This window comes from Clarias gariepinus, chromosome 28 (assembly GCF_024256425.1).
Source record: "Clarias gariepinus isolate MV-2021 ecotype Netherlands chromosome 28, CGAR_prim_01v2, whole genome shotgun sequence".
Classification (NCBI taxonomy): domain Eukaryota; kingdom Metazoa; phylum Chordata; class Actinopteri; order Siluriformes; family Clariidae; genus Clarias; species Clarias gariepinus.
Window position 1 is genome coordinate 3,144,068 of NC_071127.1, and position 20,481 is coordinate 3,164,548.

A 20,481-nucleotide genomic window follows, 5' to 3' on the forward strand; every position below is an offset into this window, starting at 1 on the left:
ATTATTTTATTACAGAATGTTAGATTTAATATAAAAACCTGAGCTCAGACAAAGACAGAAATGGAGTCAAATGTTTTATTTGCTTGTTTTATATGTAATAAAATATTAATTTCTTCAGTACACACTCAGTGCTCATGGCCAACACATAGTATTAGTGCTAAAGTGTCTCACCTGGGTGAAGAAAGTTTTTTTTTTTTCTGTTTCTTTTTCAAGTTTCACCCGAGATAACATCATACAACACCATTTTACACAATACTTAATCTTTTGTAAATACACATAAACATTTATATTTTTAACATAACATATTTGCTAAATACAATTTCAATCCCTTTTATGTACAGTAGTGTCCATAACTTTTTTTTTATTCGAATCTTTTGTTGATTTTAACCCTCATACAGATTAAACTTATCCATGAAAAGACATAAAGCTGAAAAAGTGTATTATCCTAAAATGCTAAATTGTTACGGTATTGCAACATGAATTAACATGGTTACAGACACTACAGATTATTATTATTATTATTATTATTATGATTATTATTTTAAATCCTTAATTTTGTGTGGAATGCTTTAATTTAAGCAACATAAAAAATATATGCTTCTTGATCTTACACCAATATATGCACCTTGATCTTATCAATACACAAAGAAATATAAATAATTAGCATTTTAAATTATTATTATTATTAGAAGCGAGGCCCGTTTTTGAGGCACATATAAATTCATCTCTCCAAAACGGTTAGAGTTAGCAATTTTTAAAAAGATTTTTAGGGAAGCAAGATTAATCACTTCCATGTTGCATAAACTTCAGAAGTAACTTCTTTGGCACATACTTTTTTATATTATATGTATACCATAAAAAAAGTAAATATACTGTATAATCAGCAGCAGTACTGTGTTTTGGCCATTTATTTCCTTCACAGCTTCACTCATACAGTTGATTATGGACTGAAACACGCTTGACTCAGTGACACAGTGTGTGTGAATCAGTGCAGACGTGTTACAGCGCGGTGGTGCAGTGTGACGGCCAGTCGGCTCTCAGCTCCTTATGGATGTAGTAATAAAGCCATGCGATGATGGGGAATGCAGTAATGGCCACGGCGGTGCACAGCCTTAGAGCTCCAACACCACCGCTGTGGAGAAACAACAGGAACGGCTCAGGAACCAGCATAATTAACACACACACCGCCATGATGTTCACACACTCTATCAAAAGCATTTTCTTATTCTTTATCTGTTTCTTATGTTTTCTTTTCCCTCTAATCCTTCTTGTTTTGATCTTTTTCCTCGTATACCTACACTTATTTTTCTGTTTCTTTTTCTAATTCTGTCTTTTTCCCCCCAGTTATAATGTTAACTCAGTCAGTGCCAGAATTATTGGCACTCTTTGTAAAGATAATTTAACTAAATTAATAATAAAGATCTCAGACCATGCCTGTGTCAGAAGAATGACGTGTGTGTGCATGTGTGTGTGTTTTACCGTCCTGAGTGCCGACACATGAGCAGCCACATCACCATCAGCATCAGGCCACTAAACTCCCTGAGAAAAGCGATAAAGGATGTTTTTTAAATAATAAAATGTAAGATTATTAATATACATGAGGTATTACTTGGCGACTTAAAGCTATATAGAAAAATACAACTTTTTTTGTAATTGAATTAGAATTAAAAAAGTCCAAATTAAATTCTTTAAGACAGCTGACTTTAATTCTGACTGCTGAGTTATGAGGTGAGGAGTGGGTGTGTTTAGTACCTGCCCTCCTCCTGGTGGAAGATGTGTGTGACCCCGTGTTTATACAGACTCCAGCCCAGCAAAGCGCCAAACGTTGTCGCCATCATCACGTGTAGATCAGCGACTCTCCTCCATGCCAGGGTTTCTGCGAAAATAAATAAAATTAAAAAAATCTAACTAAGGCTCAAGATCTCTCAGGAGTTAGGTTAATATCTGTATTCATAAAGTATTCAATCAGTTTAATCACAGTTAGTTAGTAGTTAGTAGTTACCTGTTATTTGTGGCTGATAGCTAATTAAAAAGCACAGGCCTGCAGGAATCGAGTAGCCCACCTACATCACAAACATCACATGTGTTAAGTGAGTTCACAAAGACTACACCACTATGGCCTTGAATACAGATTTAAATTGAAGTGCACGAAACTCATTACGTTAAGAGAGAAACAGGTTAATTATACTTTTCACTTCCTTCTTTAACCTACATATTTCAGCTATCAATGAATAATCTCACATCAAAAAACTGATTAAACAAAAACAAGCATCCACCTCAAAGCTCTTTTAAAACGCAAAATCTGAGGAGCAAACCAAACTAAGGTCTGAAAACCTGACAACTAAACCAAACTAATGTAATTAAAGAAAGGCTGGGAGCCTATCCCAGGGGTCTTTGTGTACAAGATTGGGTACACCTAGACAGTGTGCCAATCCATCATAGGGCACACATGCGCACACACTACAGGCAATTTGGGAACACCAACTTGCCTAACCTACATGTCTTTGGAGGGAACAAGAGTATCCAGAGGAAACCCACTTAGCATGGGGAGAACATGCAAACTCCATGCACACACAGACCCTGAGGTGGGTACTGAACCTTCAGCACTGGAGGTTTGGGGCCACAAAGCTAAACAATATACCACCATTTCGACCTATTGGACCTCTGATCTGAAAACCACATCAAACCCTGAGGCCCAAAACAACAGAGGAGAACCAAACCAAACTAGGAACCTAAAGTGTGATGACCAGAACAAACGGGGTTAAGTAAACTGCTAAGCCAAAATTTAAAACCAAACCAACCAGAAGTCCCAAAACCTGACGATCAAACTAGACCAAACTAAAAGCATGAAGAGTGTCTACAGGATGAGCCATTAACCCCTGGGTAAAGTAAGGGATGGAAAAGGACAGATGGACAGGATGTAGTGCAGCTCTAACAGGATGTACAGAACTGACAGGCGAGTGTTACTGGAGATCTTTGAGGGGAACTCGAGCGAGGAGTGAAATAAACACTATTGCGTCTTATGACTGTGTCCCACTCACTACACACTGTCCTGCAGACTAAAGAATCATGAGGAAGGAATAACTTTACCATCCACAGGCCAGCATCCGGGTCGTTTATCTAAAGAAGGAGAAACAGAAAAAACATCAGGTCACTCTCGTGCATGGAGCAGAAACACCATGGCATGGGTCAGTCAGGCTGGAGTAAAGGTTAATGAGTGTTTGGGTGTAAACCCAATCACACGTGGCATTATCTTAATATTAACTGATCTTTACTTTTATTTTAGCAATGCACATTGTCGGCTCTTCTTGTGTAATGAAACAGAAAGGAAAAACTGGGAAAATTAATTAATCAATTAATTAATCAATTAATTAAGACATTTTTATCCCATTCAGATTTAAACATAAAAATAAAATAGCAGTTTATTTCATCAGTCATGCCATGAATCATTGAAATGTGTGTGTGTGTGTGTGTAAGTGAGATTATATAAAGTCCACTCGCCTGTACATAAGCTGCTAAAGAGAAAAACCCCGACATTATAAAGTTACAAATTCTCCATAAAGTCAGATTAAACTGCACAATCTTCTTATTCGCCATTTCACAAAATCCATAAGATAAACACAAACATATAAAAGACTTTAGGATGATCTGATCTAACTGTCAGACCGTCAACACGCGCAGACTGAAGTCCCTGACCCTGAGACTGTTACCGTAAAGACTCGAATAGACCCGAAACTCCAGCGCACAGAAATAAACACACTCCTCTGTAACAAAGCAGCAGATTTATCCGCTTTATTCCAGATTTTCATGACTTTTAATAACGTCCAAATCATCGAGATTTAAGGATCATTTTCGAGCAGTTTTTTTTTTTATTCCCAGGGAGAAACAGGAAGTGACCCCGGACAATAACCTCCCTAAGAACTATGGGATATGTAGTCTAAAACCGTACAGTAAATATCTGTAATTACGGGGTTCCTGTAATTAATTAATTAATTAATTAAATGATTGATTAATTGATTAAATGCATCAGCTTATTAGGGAATACCATATTATACCTTTTTCATAGAAATAGCGAATATGTATTTGTTTTAATATTTTATATATGACTTGTTCATATCCAGTATTAAATGTAAACAACACATAGCTATAATGTTTTACTGATTTCTATTAATCAACATAGCTTGTGGATATATCTTTCACATCTAATTTGGAGTGATCATTTTTTAAATTATTTTATTTATTTGTAGTATTGTAGTGTGATGGTGTGTACATTAGATGTCACTGTGAGCTAAAGTCTGTAAAACACTGCAGTGGGATAATAATTATTAAAGCTATTTGTTTTATCATTTAAATGAGTTATTATGAAACTTTTGATTTGTGGCATGCTTTTCCATCTTTAAATAATGTTATTGGTAAATTAGACAAATTAAATGTTTATGTACTATACATTAATTTTCTTTTTGTTTGTTTATTTTTTTTTTTTACTTCTGCCACTTGCATTGCATTAAAATATTAAACCGAACAGTAAGTAAACTTTTACATACAGTTTGGTGTGAATTGTCCAAATATAATATATTCTTTGTAGTACAATGTCTATAGTGCTGTCTCTATGTTGTCTCTGTGTTGTCTCTCTAGTATTTATCTATTTTATAGCCTTTATAGTGCTGTCACTATAGTACTGTCTTTATCTTATAGTCTCTATGGTGTTGTCTCTAAAGTGCTGTCTCTATCTTATAGTCTCTATAGTGCTATATCTATTTTATAATGTCTATAGTACTGTCTCTATTGTATAGTCTCTATAGTTCCAGCTCTATAATGTTGAAATTTATTTTATATAATATATAATATATAGTCTCTTTAGTGCTGTCTCTATAGTACTTTCTCTGTTGTATAGTCTCTAAAGTGCTGTGTCTATCTTTCTATAGTGCAGCAGTGGAACCTTACTTTATCACGAGCATAATTCGTAGAAGTGGGCTTGTATTTCAAAACACTCATAAACCAAAGCAAAATTTTCTATAAAAAATAATGGAAACTCTAATTATTTGTTCCACAGCCCAAAAAATAAATACATAAAAATAATTAGCAAAAAATATAAAGTAAAATAAAACAAATTAACCTGAACTTTAAAATCACGTGACGCTCGGCGTCAAAACAAGAAGCGCATGCTATTCTGTAATCATCAAACAAGACTTGTTCGTTTTTTTAGAATTAAAATTGATTTAAAATCTTTGCTCGTCTGTAAAATCTTCACTCACAAACTGTGTTACTCGCAATTCGAGGTTTCACTGTATATCTATTTTACAGTCTCTATAACGATGTTTCTGTCTTATAGTCTCTACAGTGCTGTCTCTATAGTGCTGTCTATATTTTATAGATAGATAGCCTCTATTGTATAGTCTCTAAAATGCTATCTCTTTAGTGGAGTCTTTGTAGGGGATTATCTGTCACAGAGTCCCTATATACTACAGTATATATAATTTGCACTGTTGAAAGATGTCATTGTACTAGGCAATGTCTATACAGATCTATCTATCTATCTATCTATAGTACACTCCATATAATGCCCTCTCTGTAGCACTGAACAGTCTGTATAAAACAGTCTTTATACTAGAGAGAACTCTATAATACACTCTCTATATAACACACACTCTCTATAACACACCAATTATAACACTTCCTATAACACTCTCAATACACACTCTCTATAACACATTCACTAAAACACACTTTCTCCATAACAGACTCTCTCTAACACACTCCCAATAACACTCTTAATATAATACACAGTCCCTAAAAGACTGTCTATAGTGTACACTTCTCTATAGTCAGTATGTGTGATTGAGGACGATCCCGATGTGTGTGTGTGTGCTGCAGCCCGGCGTTTTCCGGGGTGGTGTGTGTGTGTGTGTGTGTGTGTGGTTGGTGTAGGAGGCGCAGTGGAGGAGGAGGAGGAGGTGGAGGCGGCTGAGGCTGAGCTCGGCCCGATGATGGCGACTCCCAGCGCGAACAGCAGCTCCTCCGCCACCCCGCCGCCGCCTCACTCCGCCCTGAGCAGCGGCCGCCCCGCCGCCTCCCTGCAGCCCCACCACGGACAGCACATCAGCGCCATGAGCAGCATGCAGGGTAAGGGGAAGGAGAAGGAGAGCAGGGCGGCAGGACGGAGCTGTCAGGCGCCATGTCTCTCTCTCTCTCCGTCTGTCTGTCTCTCTCTCTTCCGGTCTGTCTCTCGGTTAGCAGTGAGACGTTAGCCGGGTTCAGCTCTGATGATCGACACCAGTAAACACAGTCGTGTTGATATTTATTTATATATATCTCTGTATTAGACACGACATGATGCGGTGTTTCCTCGAGCGCTAGCACTGAAGCTACACCTGTTAAACTAACGGTTAGCGCGAGCGGCTAGCGCTGTTTAACCTGCTTCATCAACCCGCGAGACTCACTAACTAACCTAGGGACTGGTTACTACACTAACCAGGTCGGGTAGAATCAGAACCACAGCGCGCGCTGATGGCGCCATATCGTTCAGTCTATAACCGGGTCATTCTGTCCGTTTAAATGTGTCCGCAGTGACCGTTAATAACGACATTTCTGTTCCTGTTTCTTCCTCATTATTACTATTATTATTATTGTTCCAGCAGCCAATCAGAGACAGGCCTGAGTTATCATTAAGCGTTCTGATTGGTTAACAGCGGCAGGTTAGTTTAAATTAAAATAAAAAGGAGGCGGGGCTTAGCACACCCACGCTGAGAAGTATCGTTAAGTAGTTCAGGGATCTTCGTCAAAAGAACCCTGAGTAACGATGTTCTGTAAGTGTGATGAGTTACTGTACACACGCCGGGAAAGTGTCGTAAACATGTTCCGGCATAAATACTTTAAGAATTACAGTAACTGGTTTAAACTGGTACAATAATTAATACTTAACAATTTTTAACTGTTTTAAGCATCGTAAATACATAGTATCGTAAATACATTGAGGGTTATTTTTAGGGATGCACCGAAATTTCGGCCGCCGAAAATTTTCGGCTGAAATAGCATTATCGGTTTCGGCCGAAACGTAAGAAAGCGCCGAAAATAAAAGCCGAAATTGTCGCCACGCCTCTCCCATCCTCCCGTTCGCGCTGTCATTACGCATCAAACACGGAGTATGTCGGCGGTTTGGAAGCACTTCAAAGTTTCAGATGAGGACAGCAAAGTTGCAATATGCAACATTTGCTCTGCAAAAGTTTCAAGAGGGGGTCACGTGCTAAAGCACGTGACATAACAGAGAAAGTAATGGAATTCATTGCTTTAGATGACCAGCCGTTTTCAGTCGTGGAGGACATCGGATTTCGTAGGCTAATACACCACTGATTTTATTCAGTGCAGTATGTTCTTCATGAGAAGAGGAACTGTGTCTTCAGCCAGAAAACTGAAAAACTTTTGTTCATAAAGATAAACCTGCTTCTTTTGCTTAAATTAAAAGCAGACCAATTTAGTGTGTATAGTTATGTTGTTTACAGTAAGAGGTTGGATTTATTTATTTTTCTTCTGTTTGTGCACTGTTGTTTGGTACAGTAATTTAGCAGCTAGCATTTTTTTTGCACAATTTTGTTACAGAAAGAAATTTTATTTAGTTTTGTTATTGTTAAACAGCCTTATTACTGTTATTTATTATCAATAAAAGTTTGATTGCTAAATTAATTTGTAGTTTCTTTAATACAAACAAAAAGAAAATATTTTAAACATGTTTTTTAATGAAGCCATTTTCGGTTTCGGTATCGGTTTTCGGCCAAGTGCATCCAAAAATTTTGGTTTCGTTTTCGGCCCAGAATTTTCATTTCGGTGCATCCCTAGTTATTTTAATTCATCAAGAATTATCGCGAATCGGTCGAGTGTAATGACGCGAAGAGTTACCGTAAATACGTCAAGCATAGCCATAAATCTGTTATCATGAATAATTTAAGAATTATGGTCAATTAGTTAAGAATCATCGTTCATCAAAACATCAAAAGTTTCATTAATATGTCAAGAGTTATTGTAAATAATTAGAAAATTATAGTAAATTAGTTAAGAATTATTGTAAGTGCGTCAAGCATCATCAAAAATTTATCAAGAGATATCGTAAATAACTCAAGAATTATAGTACACTATTTAAGAATTATCGTAAATTCGTCACGAGTTATGTAAATACGTCAGGTTATCGTAAAATCATCAAGAATTAGCATCAGTGTGTTAAAATCTATCATAAATACGAGGTATAGTAAATGTGTCAAGAGTTATTGTAAATATGGAGTCAAGAATTATTGTAAATTTTTCGAGAATTATCGTAATACTTATCTTAAAAAATTATCCTAAATTTATCAGTTGTTATTGTAAATTAGTTAAGCGTTATCATCTGTGCATCAAGATTGATCATAAATATGTTGTGTCATAGTAAATCTTTCAAGAATTATCATAAGTTTGTCAAAAAATATCTTAAATTTGTCAAGAATTATCATAAACCATGTCATTATGATCTCGAATACGTGAAGCATAATCGTAAATACATCAATAAAATTCAGTAATACATTAAAGATTATCGTATAATGTCGGAAAAATTGATTATTTATCAAATATTATGACATAAAAGTCATAAAATTGTTGTATATTACTTTAAGAATTAGCATAAATGCTTAAAGAATTATTGTCAATACATCATTAATGATCTTAAATATGTCAAGAATTATCTCAAATACTCAAATAATGACAGTAAACTCTAATTGTAGGTATTTTTTTAAATATTAGTATTGTAATTATATTAAGAATTAATGTAATTAAGCAAAATGATTGTAAACAAATCAAGAATTGTCGCATGCACCTTAATCCTGGATTATCCTGCATTCATCGAGATAAATATTGAACTCCACAGAGAGTGAGCTTAAGTGTGTCGGGAATTATTACACGTCTCTTAAGAATGATTGTAAGTAAGCACAGAATGAATGTTAAAGAGTTTTTGATTTTCTGATTTGACCTTTGAACCCAAACATTTTTTATTTCTCCTGTGACACTTTTTTCCTTCTCGCCTTTGATCCCTAACGCCCCGCATGGCCTGTTTGACGCTGAACCATGGTGAGACCCTGCAGAATCTCTCTCTCTCTCTCACACACACACACACACACACATCATCTCTTCCTGTGTCATTTTATATTCAGATTCATATTGTTTTTGTTTGTTCTTTATACCCCATGTGCATGCATTTCCTGTGTGTGTGTGTGTGTGTGTGTGTGTGTGTGTGTGTGTGTGTTTTACAATTAGAATACGAGTGAGTCATGTTCATTGTTGTCTGTGTGTTGATGGAGGAGTGTGAGCATTTCCGGGGAACATTTTATGGATAAACCTAAAGTATTTTAAACACTTTATCACACACACACACACACACACACACACGGACATACTCCGTTAAGCTTGTCTCGTTGGCGCAAACTTCGCTAGAACTATATAAACATGCTGTAATCTCTACATTGCATTTTTCTTGTGTGTGTGTGTGTGTGTGTGTGTGTGTGTGTTTGTGTGTCGTTGTTGTTGTTTTTCCCGTCAGCAGGATTTCAGATTAACCTGTCTGGAGCTGCCCAAAGTAAGCCCCTCCCACTTTGTCTCTGTCTCCTCGCGGCTGATGTTCTGGCGCTCTGCTAATAACGGCCGGGAGATGAGCTCAGGGTCTGTGTGTATGCTGTGTGTGTGTGTATGGGGTGTGTATGGGGTGTGTGGGGTATTTGGTGATGGTGATGTTGCTACTGGTGGTGGTGGTGGTAAATCACACAGCAGGTGCTGATTCATCTGTTGGCATTGACTCCGCCCACATTATTATAATTTTTTTAGTTTTTTGCACAAGGCATCATATTTTTTTCAGGTGAAATGTTGTTCCCTGAATCCCTGCAGAATATTGTTATAGGTACCGCTAGTATAGATAGTACCGATAACAAAGTCTGCTTTTGAATTGTATTGGAAAAATATTTTCTACTTGACTTCAGTTAGATTATGCTGATAACCACGCCCACTCTCTCTCTTAGCCCCACCCCATACACTTATTTACTATTAACTATTATAGTGATTGTTATTGGAATTTATAAGCACCATAATATTTTATTTATTTTTGTGTAAATAATTGGATACGTTTCTGAGTAGGGCTGACATGACATGCATATTCTGATCACAATATACTTTTCTCAGATTTCACACAGATCGTTATATAAAAAATATTAAACTCTGGCTTATTGTTTACATTTTGTACTAAATCTTTAATGAGAAGTGCATCTTGAAAACAGATTCCCCGATTTATATATCGAGAACGTGGTCTGATAATACAGTATGTATATGACAGATAATTTAAAGATACATCTCACACACACACACTCACACACACACACACACACACACACACACAATAACTACTGGGTCCACCCCAGATTCAAAGCACAGATCGATTATAGAGTACAGAGTCAATCATTACCTTGTGATCTGAAATCGTATCATCACACAGTCTGGAAGCCTGAGGTTAAAAAAAAAATGTAAATACTTCCACAATTACCGTAAATCCGTCAAGAGTTATCTGTTTTGTTTGTTTTTTTGTCAAGAATCATCATAAATTTAGAAATTATCATAAATTGTCAAGTGTTATCGTAAATCCATTAAGAATTATTGTAAATTCATCAAAAAAATATCATAAATTTGTCAAAAATCCTTGTAAATTCAGGAATTATCATAAATTATCAGGATTAGTGTAAATTCATCAAGAAATATTGTAAATACATCAAGTTATTGTAAATTTGTCAAGAATTATCATGAATTTGACAAGCAGTATAATAAATGCATTAGCAATTATTATAAATTCATTAAGAAATATTGTACATTTATAAACCATTGTAAATTCGTCAAAAACTATCATAAATTTGTCAAGAAATAAAGTAAATTTATCAAGACTTATCTTAAATTAGTCAAGAATCATCGTAAATTCAGGAATTATCATGAATTATCAAGAATTATTGAAAATGCAGGACTTATTTTATGCTTTTCAAGAGTTTTTCATAAATTTGTCAAGACATATTAAAAATACATCAAGTAAATACATCAAGTTATTGTGAATTCGTCAAGAACTATCATAAATTTGACGAAGTATCGTAAGTGTATCAAATTGTTTTATAAATTCATCAAGAATTATTGTTAATTCAAGAATTATAATAAATACTTTAGGAATTATTGAAAACACTACACAATCTTACATAATCTTTTTAAATTAAAGTGTGAATAATTAGTGTAATTTATTGAGTAGGTCTAGGTGATTTAACCTGATGTAAGAGAGTACAAATTCATATCGTATCACAACACAGCAGTGTCAGAACTATCGTCAAATATTGAATCATTGTCTTGTGACCTAAAATTGTTTAATCTCCTCTGAAGCCTGAGGTAAATCCTGAAGTAAATCCAAGGCAAATCTTAACATAAATCCTGAGGTAAATCCTGCGGTTAATCCTAAAGTTAATCCTAAATTAAATCCTAAGGTAAATCCTGAGGTAAATTCTGAGGTAAATCATAAGTTAAATCCTGAGGTAAATCCTGAGGTAAATCCTGAGGTAAATCTCGACATTAATCCTAAGGTAAATCCTGAGGTAAATTCTGAGGTAAATCCTAAATTAAATCCTGAGGTAAATCCTAAGGTAAATCCTAAATTAAATCCTGAGGTGAATCCCGACATTAATCCCGACATTAATCCTGAGGTAAATCCTGAGGTTAATCCTGCGGTTAATCCTGAGGTAATTCCTGCTGTAAATTCTGAGGTAAATTCTAAATTAAATCCTGAGGTAAATCCTAAGGTAAATCCTGAGGTAAATCCTAAATTAAATCCTGAGGTAAATCCTAAGGTAAATCCTGAAATAAATCCTAAGGTAAATCCTGAGGTAAATCCTAAGGTAAATCCTGAGGTAAATCTCGATATTAATCCTAAGGTAAATCCTAAATTAAATCCTGAGGTAAATCCTGAGGTAAATCCTAAATTAAACCCTGAGGTAAATTCTGAGGTAAATCCTGAGGAAAATCCTAAGTTACATCCTGAGGTAAATTCTGAGGTAAATCCTAAGGAAAGTCCTAAGTTAAATCCTGAGGTAAACCCTAAGTTAAATCCTGAGGTAAACCCTAAGTTAAATCCTGAGGTAAATCCTGAGGTAAATCTCGACATTAATCCTAAGGTAAATCCTAAGGTAAATCCTAAGGTAAATCCTGAGGTAAACCCTGAGGTAAACCCTGAGGTATATCCTGAGGTAAACCCTGAGGTAAATTCTGAGGTAAATCCTAAGTTAAATCCTAAGTTAAATCCTGAGGTAAATCCCCTCCCAGTTTAATTCAGTACCTTTGCACCACACTACCCCCCTCCCCTCCCCGAACTTTCAAAGTGATGATCCACACTAGCGGTGCTGTTCATGTTTAATATTGTACTGGATCATTAGGATCGATAACCAGCACAAGCTTCATCACAGCAGGAGATCACTCGTGTAAGTGATCTTGTGTTTTTAACCTGGAATCGAACCAAGAATCGCACGAGTGACTGAAAGGGTTAACACGTGATGCTCTGGCTCTTTCACGCGGTCCTGTTGCGCGATTCCTTTCTTTACTAACCGAGCAGCACCTCTGGGATTGTTGTGTCTTGTTTTGTCTCTCCTGCTCTTTCTTTCGGGTTGTGTTGTGTCTTGTTTGTTGGAGCTGAGCCCCTCTGGCATGGGCCGTGCTGAAACGTGTCGGGGCAGGGAACTGAACGCGTTTCTCGTCGGAATCACATTCTTGTGGTTTCTTCAGGAGGGGAAGAGGAAAACAAAAGCACATTCTTTTACTCAGAGGCGGAGAGGTTCTGCCTGCTAGGGGTTTTATCCAGCACTCTGGAGGCTCTCATGTTTTATTAGATCAGAGTTTATATTGTTAGAATGTGTGAAACAATGTTTATTTAGGTGAACGCAAGTACAATGACTTGTTACAAAACACAAAGGACGTATGATCAGTTTCCCCACCGTAAATAAGTGAGCTGCTTTAGGACTTCTGTTACTTTTCATCTGTTTTATTGATTCAGAAAGTTATGGGGTGTAGATTTTTTTTTACTTCTTCAGCAAGCCTGTTGCTTGACATATGCATAGTTAGGGACAAGAAAGGCGGGACTTAACCTACTCCCAATTAACCAATGGCATACATGATCCCGTGATGTCGTCCATATTGTCTAGCAGACACTGGCCTTCCTCAGGGCTGAGTAGTGTGACAGTGTAACACAGATTTCATGGTCTAATGAGATATTGAGGGGACCGCAGTTAACATAACCATAAACTCTGATTAGACTAAGCACTAATTAGATACTGAGAAAATACTTATTGGACACCAAACACCAACTGGACACTGATCAGACACTGGAGACGGACTGGACATTGATCTGGCCCTGATTTGACACTGTTTAGACACTGATTGGACTCTGACACAGACACTGTATCTGGAAATTGATTGGAGTCTGTTTGGAGACTGGACACTGTTTGGAGACTGACTGGACAATGATTAGACACTTTTGGCACTGTTTGAAGACTGTTTGAAGACCGATCGGACACTATTTAGTCACTTGATACTGTAATTGAACATTAGACAGAGACATTGTATTTGGACTCTGATAAGAGAGTATTTGGAGACTGATTAGAGACTGTTTGGACAGTTAATGGACACTGGTTGGACACTTTGGTCGCTCTTTGGGGACTGTTTGGACATGACAATGGTTTAAGTTTGTTAAGACAGTGAATGGACACTGATTGGACACTTTTGGCACTGTTTGGAGACTGTGTAAAGACTGATTGGAGACTGTTTGGACACTAATTGGGACTGTCTAAACACTGAGTTGATTTAATCAGATGCAGAGCTCTAAACTGCCCCACTTCTTCTGGCTGTCTCTGTAACCATGTCGGGGACCAGTGCATGTGTATATTTAATTACCATTCCAATGTCCTTGATCTGGACCTCACACTGTTCCTCACAGGTAAGTCTGGAATCACGAGCTCGGGGGTTGACTTTTGGGGTGAGAAGACAGGAATGTGGACGCTTGAGGGAGGCCATTGCATGCCAGATCCTAGTTTTATCATCTCCAACCTCCAGTCTGGTGTGTGTGTGTGTGTGTGTGTGTGTCACTCTAGCTCTCAGGTGTGCATGATTTCCCTGAACATCTGTGGATGTGATCAAATCTTTCAAATCTCATCACTCAGACTGTGGAACAACATCCGTACTGTCTTGTGTGTGTGTGTGTGTGTGTTTGTGTGTGTAATGTTCCTGTGCTCCCTCTCTGTCAGGTAAACGTAAAGTACTGAAGTTAGACTTCGCCAATCCGCCAATCAAATCAGCCACCAGGTTCAACCTCAGCACCGCGGGTCCGCCCTTCCAGAACCCTCACATGTGAGTACTGCTTCTCCACAGCCTGCTCGCTCTAGAACCCACTGAGTATCTGATGTGATGTGTATACAGATGTTTAGGTACAGGTTTGTGTCAGTGCAGCTGTTTTAGATCTTCTTTTAGTGGTCTGTATGATGTTACTCTGGAACTGGCACTGGCAATAATACAGATGTTATATAACTCTTGTTAACAAGCTCTTATGTTAATGAAGTAAAACTAATTTAGAACCACTTCATGTGTGTGTGTGTGTGTGTGTGTGTGTGTGTTTAGAGAACGTTTGCGCACACACAGTATTGAATCTTCAGGAAAATTAAAGATTTCTCCGGAGCAGCATTATGACTTCACAGCGGAGGACCTGAAGGACCTGGGGGAGATCGGCCGAGGAGCGTACGGCTCTGTCAACAAGATGGCGTACAAACCCATCGGTCAGATCATGGCTGTAAAGGTAACAGACCACACCCCTTTCACTGAGACTGACAGATACATGGGCCACGCCCCTTTTACTGAGACAGATAGATATAGAGTCCACAGCTCCCTTATTTTGACTGACAAACAGGCCACTTCTGTGACTAAAATATAAACAGACCCCACCCCCTTTACTGAGACACACAGGCCACACCTCTTCACTGTGACTGAAATATACACAGACTCCGCCCCTTTACTGAGACACACCGGCCACACCCCTTTACTGTAACTTGTAGATACAGTGGTCATGCCCCCTTCACTGAAATTGACAGATACATGGGCCATGCCCCCTTCATTTCACAGAGGGCCACACCTGAGACTGACACGCAGGGCACGCCTCCTTCATTTGACACTGATGAATACACAGGCCACACCTCCTTTACAGAGATACACAGGCCACACCCACTTCGAAGAGCTCGACCTACCACGCCTCCTTCACTCAGACTGACGCACAGGATATCCACATGTATATTATGGTACATGGTGTTAAGTGTTGTATATTTTTTGATGTTTATGTGTGTGTGTGGGGCAGAGGATCAGGTCGACAGTGGATGAGAAGGAGCAGAAGCAGTTGCTGATGGACCTGGACGTGGTGATGAGGAGCAGTGACTGTCCCTACATCGTCCAGTTCTACGGAGCGCTCTTCAGAGAGGTGTGTCACACACTTGCATCAAAACTCACACCACATCATGGTTAAACACGCACTCACACTTGTATCTGTGCGTGTGTGTATGTGTGTGTTTCAGGGCGACTGTTGGATCTGCATGGAGCTCATGTCTACCTCTTTCGACAAATTCTATAAGTTTGTATATTCCACGTTGGAGGATGTGATCCCCGAGGAGATCCTGGGCAAAATTACACTAGTGGTGAGTCCTCTCCCTGTCCTCCAGCTTTCTGCCTATGTATGTGTGTGTGTGTATCGGAGATACGAGCGCTCACGTGCACTCTCCCCTTGGTGTTTATTACAGACTGTGAAAGCACTTAACCACTTAAAAGAAAACTTGAAAATAATTCACAGAGGTAAGCGCTCTCCTCTCCTTCCTGTATCACCTTCCTCTCTCCATTTCCTCTCATAATCTAGTCCTGCTCGTTAGGGGGCGGGGCTACATGTGCTCTGTGATGAGATATATATATAAATATATATATATGTATATATAATTTATTAGTTAGTGATGTAGTGATGTTGTTAAATATATGCTTTTAACCCATTCTATTTTAGATGTAAATTCTTAGTGATGTCATTAAATAAGTTGTTTAGAATAACTCACTATGTACTTAGTGTACGTTTGGTTTAATCATGTCGCATATGCAAATTATTAGTGACGTCACTAAATAAACATTGTGGTGTCAACCAATCGTCATGCATGTGCTCATTAATACTTAAGAAAGATGAATAAATCAAACATGTAAATCAAAGCTGAGTTTTAAAGCCGAGTTTCCTCCTGTAGTTACTCAGCTGTGTGTTTAAAGGGGTACAGAAGGAGAAATGATGCATCAGTGTAGTGTGACTGACTATGTATGTGTGTGTCTGTGCAGACATTAAGCCATCGAACATTCTGTTGGACCGCAGCGGGAACATTAAGCTGTGTGACTTCGGGATCAGCGGGCAGCTGGTGGACTCCATCGCCAAGACGCGGGACGCAGGCTGCAGGCCGTACATGGCAGTACGCTCCATCCATTACACTACTGTTTCTGTGTGTGTGAGAGAGAGAGTGTGTGTGTGTGTTTAAGTGTGTGTGTGTTTGAGTGTGTGAGTGTGCGAGTGTAAGTGTGCGAGTGTGAGTGTGTGTGAGTGTGAGTGCGCATTTAGCATTCTCATGGTATTACTGATGTCATCTGCTATATTTAGCAGGTAGATGATGTCATCCTGAATGCTTCCTGTTTACATCACCTGTCTCTCTCTCTCTCTCTCTCTCTGTCTCCTGTCTGTCTCTCTCTCAGCCAGAGAGAATAGACCCCAGTGCGTCCAGACACGGTTATGATGTACGCTCAGACGTCTGGAGTTTGGGAATCACACTGGTACGAGGCTTTTTAACTCTCCCTCTCTGTCTCTCTCTCTTTGTGTAATGTATTGTGTAATAATATGCTTGTGTGTATATGTGCTTGTGTGTGTGTGTGTGTGTCAGTACGAGCTGGCTACCGGGCGGTTTCCGTACCCGAAGTGGAACAGTGTGTTTGATCAGCTCACGCAGGTGGTAAAGGGAGATCCTCCACAACTCAGCAACTCAGAGGAAAGACAGTTCTCACCCAAGTTCATCAACTTCGTCAACTTGTGGTACACACACACACACACGTGCACAGAATAAAGCTACAGTAACTCTCCTGCCTAAGTGTGTGTACCCCCTTTTTGATCATGAGTCATGTAACTTGCTCAGACTTCCCCTTAGACTAGAGTTTTATTAACAGAAACCATCCTCCATCATAACGTCACCTCAGATGAACATCACCACATCTCCTGGGTTTCAGAGCTCACAGGTCGTGTACAGGGGTTTAGGAGAAGTTCGTCCAGAACCTTAGAGGCTCAAAACCAGCAGGTGGTGACACAGGAGTTACACAGTGACATTACCGAGAGCACGACGTTACTCTAGAGTCCTCAAATCTAATATTCAAATGTCTGGAGCAAGCGAGCGCTAATAAACAAATTACTTTTATTTTATTAAACTTTCTTATAACTTAGAAGCGATGTTTGCACTAGATGGCGCTGTTTGCCTGCAAATTGCTGCTTGTGAACTTGAACAGCTCCGACTTTTAACAATACAATTAAATAAATTAATCAAAGGAGAGAAATCTTCATTGACTGATTTTTGTGCCGAAACTAATAAAAATACAGGTCGTCCCTGACTTATGAACAAGTTCCATTCTGGGAGCGCATTTGTAAGTCAGGTTTGTTCTTAAGTCCAGCTTGTTCTTTACCGTATAAGGTAAAACTTATACGCCTTTGACAAGAATATACAGTATAAAATGCAAAGTAAACCTATAATCAGGAGCGAGCCCAGGAGTGTTTTGGTGAGAATTTCGACATTAATTTTTTGGCATCGAAGCGTTATTTATATCTCACCTGAAGATCTTCTTGTTGCTTAGCAACAGTTAAACTTTTTTTGCCTTCCAGCCTTACGAAGGACGAGTCGAAAAGGCCAAAGTACCGGGAACTTCTGGTGAGTTTTTTACGACTAAGCGTGTGTGTGTGTGTGTGTGTGTGTGTGGGGTGATCTTACCGCAGTGTCTCTGTTGCTGTGTGTCGAACAGAAACACCCGTTCATCCTGATGTACGAGGAGCGCTCTGTGGACGTGGCCAGTTACGTGTGCAGGATCCTCGAGCAGATGCCTGTGTCCCCCAGCTCGCCCATGCACGTGGACTGATCTTAAACACACACTCACACACACACGTGATACACGTGGAGGACAAACACACAAACACTTGCACGCTTTCATGTAATACATGCGCTTCGTCACAGAACCCTGCAGTGTTCCTCGGAAAAACACGGAGTCAGCCATCCTCAGGGACTGAAACTGTCCCACTGTCTGTCTGTCTGTCTGTCTCACTGTCTCACCTCACAGCACCGCGCCGATGTGCGCTCGAGGACCCCTCATCTCTGAACATACTGTATATACACCCTGCTGCTCTCTCTCTCTGTATGTGTGTGTGTGTGTGTGTGTGTGTGAGGAGGTTTAGAGAGCGGCCGTACGGACGCCGCTGGTTTCATCGGCTCTCTGCCTGACGATGGCTCGACCCCAAATGCACCCCTCCCTCACTCTCTGTACAAAGCGCACTATCGAGGGTGTTTAGCCACGCCCCCTGCACCCTGTTTAGTGCCCTGTTTTTGTATTTGGGATTCAGCCCGTGATTGTGTCCTTGATCTGAATAATGATCCATGTCCTGATTATATAAAATGAATAAACTGGAAATTTACTCTCGTGTCTTGTGTGTGTGAGAGAGAGAGAGCGAGAGAGTGTGTGAGTGAGACTCATTTCTTCACATTGACAAGGTACGATTATTTAATACTAATAATTAATTTTATACTTAACCACACACACACACACACACACACACACAGTGACCCACGGTGTCCCAAAGCCTTAGAGAAGTTTCTGTAACCCTTTCCAGATCGATAGATGTCAATTACTTTGTTTCTCATCAGTTTTCTTAAGATTATAACATGATGTCTTGCTTTTTGAGATCTTTCAGCATGCTTCACCTCGTCAATAATGAATGAAATCATCATTTAAAAAATTTGTATTCACTCAGGTTGACTTTGTGTAAGTTTAAACTGTGTTTGATGATCTCAATCATTTAAAAAAATCTGACTAAAAGATTAGATCAGTGGATCATTCCGGAGACACACAGCCAGGAATCTTGAAATCTCTTTCCACTGTTAACAGAGTCATAAAGAATATCATTTATAATTTAAAGAAAAAGAAGTAAGACATCAGCGCAGTGACGAGCTGGGACTTCTGAAAGACATCGTCATGCTCTTTGAATGTCTGTTAAGAAACATCCATCTCATCTTCTTCTTCAGTGTGAGTGTGTGGTTGTAAAATTATTTATCAACAGTCAACAGTCATGAATAGAAAATGCCGTCTGTGAGGGAGTTCCAAGGTGAGAGCCACTGCTGAACAAAAAGAACACAAAGGCTCATCTCACATTTGCCAAAAAGACTTTTGGGTAAATATTCTGTGGACTGATGAGACAAAAGATTGAACTTTTTGAAAGGTGTGTGTCCTGTTACATCTGGTGTAAAACTAACACAGTGTTTCATAAAAAGAACATCATACCAACAGTCACACATGATGGTGGTAGTGTGAAGGTCTGGGGAAGTGATGGAACCCTGAATTCTGCGCTCTACCAGAGAATCCTAAAGGAGAATGTCTCCAGGGGTCAAGTGTAGCTCAGTGGTTTAGACATTGGACTACTGATCAGAAGGTTCCTAAAACCTGCACCAAAAACTACCATTGATTGCCCTCGAACTGCTCAGAGACGCTCTGGATAAGGGCGTCTACCAAATGCCATAAATGTAAATTTATTCCAGACATGCTTAGAGATGTCTCTGACATCCTAGAAAACCATCACTGTAACAGTTTGGACTTCCTAACTGGGGTTTAAATATCTCTACTGCGCTCTAGAGTAGCCATGATGAACCGTCAGCCTGCTGCAACACCGCAACCTATTTTCAGCCATGATGTTCTGTCTGTGATTGTTATTTATGATCAATGCACCTTAGAGGAAGTATGTGGTTTGATAAATAAAGGGGCATGGCTGATGGCCTGAAGCTGTGTGGTGCCCTGGGGAATTCTCTACAGGTTTGACAGCATGCTGCAGGTTGTGACGTCGAAGCTCTCGCACTCCCTCATCTAAATGTGGAATGATGTTTACAGTGCGTCTTCAGTCGGGACACCACCGTAGTGCTTACGTCGAATCACCAGGGATCCCCGATACGATATTATCACAACACATAGGTGCCGGTTCGATTCATATCGTAATTATATAAGTATCAAAATATATTTTTTAAACTTAGCAAATAATTTGCTCCTACCACACAGGATGCTGTGAACAGTTTACAGTGCACCACCTGTAGGATTATAGAGAAACTGCATCATATC

The 20,481-nt window shown here is 38.9% G+C and overlaps 2 protein-coding genes across 5 annotated transcripts; one reads left to right on the plus strand and one right to left on the minus strand.

Annotated features, from left to right (window-relative positions):
- Positions 1-698: 698 nt before the first annotated feature.
- tmem220 (transmembrane protein 220) lies at positions 699-3,887 on the minus strand. The gene is made up of 6 exons (XM_053490332.1): positions 3,502-3,887; positions 3,091-3,120; positions 2,003-2,063; positions 1,753-1,876; positions 1,480-1,539; positions 699-1,132 (listed from the first exon to the last, which is right to left on the minus strand). Exons 1-6 carry the CDS (start codon positions 3,595-3,597, stop codon positions 1,000-1,002), a joined length of 504 nt encoding a protein of 167 aa, XP_053346307.1. The 5' UTR covers positions 3,598-3,887; the 3' UTR covers positions 699-999.
- Positions 3,888-5,921: 2,034 nt separating this feature from the next.
- On the plus strand, positions 5,922-18,793 carry map2k4a (mitogen-activated protein kinase kinase 4a). 4 transcript variants are annotated; one of them, XM_053489873.1, is made up of 12 exons: positions 5,922-6,123; positions 9,560-9,592; positions 14,319-14,421; positions 14,689-14,863; positions 15,416-15,535; positions 15,630-15,749; positions 15,852-15,903; positions 16,420-16,547; positions 16,825-16,902; positions 17,010-17,158; positions 17,993-18,038; positions 18,130-18,793. In XM_053489873.1, the coding sequence occupies exons 1-12, from the start codon at positions 5,985-5,987 to the stop codon at positions 18,241-18,243; spliced, it is 1,257 nt and encodes a 418-aa protein (XP_053345848.1). In that variant the 5' UTR covers positions 5,922-5,984; the 3' UTR covers positions 18,244-18,793. The 4 variants fall into 4 exon arrangements, with proteins under 4 accessions (XP_053345848.1, XP_053345849.1, XP_053345850.1 ...); XM_053489874.1 differs by lacking the exon at positions 9,560-9,592 and having other exon boundaries at positions 5,923-6,123; XM_053489875.1 differs by lacking the exon at positions 9,560-9,592 and having other exon boundaries at positions 5,923-6,123; positions 14,331-14,421.
- Positions 18,794-20,481: the final 1,688 nt, after the last annotated feature.